The 6,000-nt window shown below is 33.8% G+C and overlaps 1 protein-coding gene across 3 annotated transcripts in view; it reads left to right on the top strand.

Moving 5' to 3' along the window:
- Nup107 (nucleoporin 107) overlaps nt 1-4,774 on the top strand; it is a 41,117-nt gene extending 36,343 nt beyond the window's left edge. For all 3 annotated transcript variants that reach the window (XM_047551742.1, XM_047551743.1, XM_047551744.1), the window contains 2 exons: nt 3,767-3,934; nt 4,320-4,774. In XM_047551742.1, coding sequence (XP_047407698.1) covers nt 3,767-3,934; nt 4,320-4,427 — 276 coding nt within the window. In that variant the 3' untranslated portion in view covers nt 4,428-4,774. The remainder of the gene's footprint in view (nt 1-3,766; nt 3,935-4,319) is intronic.
- Nucleotides 4,775-6,000: the final 1,226 nt, after the last annotated feature.

The following is a 6,000-nucleotide window of genomic DNA, read 5'->3' on the forward strand; positions in this document are numbered from 1 at the left end:
CTTGCATTCTCCTTTAGATATTTCCTTCCTTATCAATTAGTGATACTTTAAAAATGAAATATGTCACTCTCTTACCCAGAACTTTCTGACAGTTTCTCATTATAACTTGAATAAAATCCTCGTTTCTGTTCTTGACATACAAAACTGTACATATACCTTTTTTTTTTTTTAAACTACCTCCTCATCTTATATCTTCCTGCCCCTCATTATGTTCTTGACTTCTGGGCCTCTTTGCTATATCTCTCTCTGCCTAGAATGCTCTTTCCCCAAGATATCTGCATGGGTAGCTTCTTAATGTTCTCAACAGTCTCCTCAGTTTCCTTAGAGAATCTCTGCCCCACCATCAAGTCACTCTTATTTGTTTTTTGCAATGCTGGGAATCAAACTTGTGCATGCTAGACAAGTGTTCTACCACTGAGCTGTGTCCCCTGCCCTAACCACGCTAAATTTATTTATTTATTTTTAATATTTTTTAGTTGTAGATGGATATAATACCTTTATTTATTGTTTATGTGGTGCTGAGGATCAAACCCAGTATGCACTAGGCAAGCACTTTACCGCTAAACTACAATCCTAGCCCCACTACCCTATGTTATATAGCATATATAATAGACATCTGCACTGTCTCCTTGTCCTATATTAATTTTCTTTCTAGAACCTACCACATTCTGATATGTACTGTTTTTTGATTCTACTCCCATTACAGTATAACCTTCACAAAGGGAGCAACCTTGGGTTCTTCACTTCTTTGACCTTAGCACTTAAATTAATGCCTAGCACATTGGTAAATGAACAGTACTGCATTGCTGGCATGAATTCACTGTCTTCAGATTAGGGATTTCTATAATGTCAGTACAGGTCAACTCTGCTGTCAACGTATCAGTTAATGAGTTTTTCTCACATAGAAGGTACTATAATGCCCCTGGTAAAAATATTTTTGTTGTAAATGTTGCAGTATATTTTAAAACTTTTTAAATTATTCATACAAGCGAAATAGGTTGTAGTAGAGCAGTTTATTTCTTTTATCTTATGGCAAATTACTGGGCCTGTCTGGTGTGATTCTGGATGGTTGATAGCAGGCAGTCTGCTGGTATGGGAATAATAGGAAAAGAGATCACTTGCAACACCCCCCAATATTGTGGCAGCAACCACAGGATTTAGGAGGAGCAGGTACCACAATTCATCTTGTGAGATGAGATTATTAAGCCTGTTGTGACTTTTAGGTAATAAGGAATCCAAGAACCAGGGGTACTTTGCCTTCTTAGCACAGTGGAAAGACTATATAAGAGCATAAATGGAAAGCCCCAGTAAACAACAGTACTCATCATTCTTAATAGGTTCTGCATAGGGATCACTAATGTAAATGATGAGTAAGAATTTTAAATTATATTTTAAACCTAACACATTTAGATAATCTAATAAGTACCTTATTTTTTTAATTGGTGCATTGTAATTATACATAATAGTAGGATTTGAGGGGTGGGGGGAAGGGAAAAAAATAACAGAATGAATCAAACATTACCCTATGTAAATTTATGATTACACAAATGGTATGCCTTTACGCCAAGTGCAAACAGAGAAACAACATGTATCCCATTTGTGTACAATAATAAAAATAAATAAATAAATAAAATTAAAAAAAATAGTAGGATTTATTAATCATATTTGTATATACACATAATTTGATCATTCTCATTGCCCAGTATGTTTCATTTCCCTACCCTCCTCTTTCCCCAGTGAGTGCCTCACCTTGAGAAAATAAAAGTCCTTTCATTTTTAAAGCTAAGAAAATACGAAGCATGCATTTTAATATTTGCTTTTATGTATTTATACCTCAAAACAAGACTAAAAGATTAATAGGTGATAATTTTTCTAGTGTGTTGAAGCCTGGCATAAGTTAGATAGGTTAGCCTAAGTTAGTACAGTTACTTCTTGGTAGAATTACCAAGCCACATTTTGTTGCTTCACTCCATTTATATCTACATTTGAAAATGAGTTCTTTGGGGGAGTTGTAGGGGGCTATCGGGGATTAAACTCAGGGGCACTCAACCACTGAGCCACATCCCCACCCCTGTTTTGTATTTTATTTAGAGAAAGGGATTACTGAGTTGCTTAGCACCTTGCTTTTGCTCCTGCCTCAGTCTCCCAAGCAACTGGGATTACAGGCATGTGCCACCACACCCCATTGAAAAATGTTTTAGCAGTTTAGTTTTATAGCCTCTCCCAAGAAAATATTTTTAGATATTTTATTAAGCTTTTCAAAGGACCAGTTATTGCTTCACCTTCTTCCAGCTTTTTTGTTTTGTTGTATGTGTTTTACACTGAGTTTTGTGGGTTTCCTTCTGATTTTACTTTTTGCTATAGGGATCAAACTCGGGGCCTTATGCATGCTAGGCACATGTACCACCACTGAAATACACCCCAGCCCTTCCTTCTTGTTTGAAAGATTTTTTCAGAAATTTTAATGTGTTTGAGTACCTTTTTATTATTTTCATTATCTTAATTTTCAAGTGTGTAGTGAGAAAACATGGTGGCGATAAAAGGGCTACTCTTTTTTCTGCAGTTTTGCTTCAGAAAAGGACTGAAAGACTTTTTCTTTACATAAGATTGTCCTCACATCTCTCTTTCCTCATTACTTATATTATTCATAACTATAGGTTTTTTCAGTTTTTCTGTTTTTAAAAAATTATACAAGAAAATCATAAATTTATTCTCCTTGTTTAAAAACAAACCAGAAATTTGCCACATAGTTCTCTCTCCCTGTGCACCTCTCTCTGCATCCTAACCCTTTTTCCCAGTCATAATCACTGCTATCAGTTTGATGTGTCTTCTTACATCTCCTTATATCTATCTGTAATTACATCTGTACAAATCCAGTGAAATGGTGATGCGTTCTATTCTGATTTTTGCTCTAATGGTATTCAGTTTCTCTTATTCCTTTTATACATGTTATTATAGACATATTAAATTTATTAGAAATACATTCAATAGCATTTTCATTATACTGTACCCTCTGTAGTATACCTTGTTCATCGTCACACTTTCTTGGCATAAAATCTCGTTGGCTAAATAACATGATCAAAACCTTGCCTCGTTTTATTTTTAATAGAGCTAAATAAGCCTTAGATGAACCCTTTAGCTAGTCATGGTAACACACACCTATAATCCCAGCTTTTGGGGATGTGGAGGCAGGAGGACTACAAATTCAAGGCCAACCTGGGCAATTTAATGAGATCCTGTCTCAAAATAAAAAAATTTTTTAAAAAGGGCTCAGTGATTAAACACTTGCCTGGCATGCGTGAGGCCCTGGTTTCACTCCCCAGCACTGCAAAAATGAAATCTTGTAGTTCTACCTGTTTTGATTTTGATTCAGCACAGTCATCCTTCAGCGTCTATGAGGGTTTGGTTCCAAAATCCCTGTGGATAATAAAATTGCAGATACTCAAAACCATTATATAAATGGCATAGTATTTTTATAGAACCTGCTCATACCCCCCATATCCTGTAAATCATCCCTAGATTACTTATAATACCTAATACAATGTAAATGCTATGTAATTAGTTTTTATATCATATTGTTTAGGGAATAATGACAAGAACAACAATTCGTATATATATGGTACACATGCAACTTTTTTTCCCCAAATATTGGTTGAATCTAGAGATTTGGAACCCATTATACACAGGACCAACTGTACATGACTATCCATTTGTAAGGGTATTTAGCTTAAAGTTGTTAAAATGATGACTTGAGGTTTGTCCGTAGGATGCTGAAGAAGACCATGAAAGAACACATCAGATGGTTTTATTGAGAAAGCTATGTTTGCCAATGTTGTGTTTTCTGCTTCACACCATATTGCATAGTACTGGTCAGTATCAGGAATGCCTGCAGTTAGCAGATATGGTATCCTCTGAGCGCCATAAACTGTATCTGGTAAGTGCTAGACTACTTGCTGTTTTAAATTTTATTGATTTGATATACCCTGTGGTGATACTTAATTTTGTGAAGACATGCTTACATTTTTAGTTGTTTTTGGATTTTAGTTGTTCTTGGATTTCCTGAAAGTAACAATCTAGTTTGAATGTATATACTTTTTTTTTATAAATATGTATATGAATGTATAAGCAGTTAGAAATATATGGACTAACTCTGAGAAATAGCCTGAGGTTCCTAAACTACAATTTCCTAGCTTCTGTTCATATAAATCATAAAGAGGAATTTCTTCTGATATTAATTAAAATCATCAGATTAATTAGGTAACTAGAAGTTCATACCCTTTTTTCTCATTCTTAATTTTGTTTTTCTTTTTTAATATCAGGTATTTTCTAAGGAAGAACTAAGAAAATTGCTGCAGAAGTTAAGGGAATCCTCTTTAATGCTTCTAGACCAGGGACTTGACCCATTAGGATATGAAATTCAGTCATAATTCATTCACTCGTTGTATTGTTACTAATTCCCATGATAAATGGAGTTTTTTTAAAATATAATATACATATTTGTAATTACTGGACTTTTTTCTTTGCATTATTCTGAGGGAAAATGTAAAATTTAGACATTTGAATTTTGTACTTTTCAGACTATTGCTGAGGGTATAACCAGAATAATATGGTAACACTTTGAAAATCTTATGTATTTCTAAAATTGTTATTTCCCTAAGTGTTTTTTATTTTTTTATTTTTTTTGCGGTGCTGGGAATTGAACCAAGGGCTTTGATGCTTGCAAGGCAAGCACTCTACCAACTGAGCTATATCCCCAGCCCCTAAGTATGTTTTTTAATATTATTATGTAAAAATTAAAATATTCCGTTCTTTAAAATTTCAAGATTATCTCTTTTATGTATAAGGAAATTAAATTGTTTATTCCAATTTTTTCATGTAATCTTATACACTCTTAATATCTTAAAATTATAAAGAGGATGGAGAGTAGATTCATTTTCAAGCCAGGTATGTAATTTTTCATTTATTATAAAATTCAGTAATTTAAAAAAGTATTACAGTTACTAAAATGAATATAGCAAAAATGTTTCAACAATAATAATAACAACAACATACTATTATTTTCTTTATTTGAAAAACATTTCTAGTTTACTAATTCTCACTTAAGAAACCTGCTATTCAGGTAAGTTAGGGGAGAATAAAAGAAAGTTAGAGCATATAAAAAAAATAGTATCTGATACACAGTAAGCACTGAATACATTGGGAAATACAAAATAAGTAAAATCTAATCAAGTCCTTCTTGTAGGGGAAATATACATATTTAAAAGAAAGGTGCCATTAAAAAATACGAATAGTTTGGTGGTGTACTCCTGTAATCCCAACTACTCAGGAGACTGAGGTGGGATCAAGAGTTTAAGACCAGCCTGGGAAACCTAACAGGATCATGTCTCAAGGGGAGAAAAAATCTGAACAGAAAGAAGCTGTCTCCAGTTAAAAAGTCTCTGAGCAACCTGAAGTTTGAGTATTTCACTGAATTTGCAAAACCATAAAGATAAAATGCAAGTATGGTGAGGCACTGTAGATTAGGAAATCAGTAGAAGCAAAGCCAAAGATGGTAAATGCTAGGCATATTTATAAACTAGCAAGTAGGCCAGATAAACTAGATTATGTGGCTTATGAATGGGAGATACCTGAAAGAATACTATTTTACCAAAGCTGACTAATCATCTGAATTTCTTAAATATTTACTTATAGATGACACCCTGGGGATGTCTGGGAATGGGTCACAGAAGTTGTATTTTTAAATACAGTATTCCACTTGTGATTCTAATTAACCATTTGGGAATTATGGCTTAAATCAGAGATAGGTGTTGGCATTCTTCCTGTACCCAAGGCAGACAACACTAGTTGCCCTACAACATTGCCCTGTAGACATCAATAGAAAAGAAGTGTAGAAGCAAGGAACTCTATCTCAAGTTTTACTTATGCCAGCTAAAATGATTCAAAGATGGAATATTTTGCTTAAAAACTACAGTGAGCTAGGGATATTGCTCAGTTGATAGA

The sequence above is a fragment of the Sciurus carolinensis genome, chromosome 4 (assembly GCF_902686445.1).
Source record: "Sciurus carolinensis chromosome 4, mSciCar1.2, whole genome shotgun sequence".
Classification (NCBI taxonomy): Eukaryota; Metazoa; Chordata; class Mammalia; order Rodentia; family Sciuridae; genus Sciurus; species Sciurus carolinensis.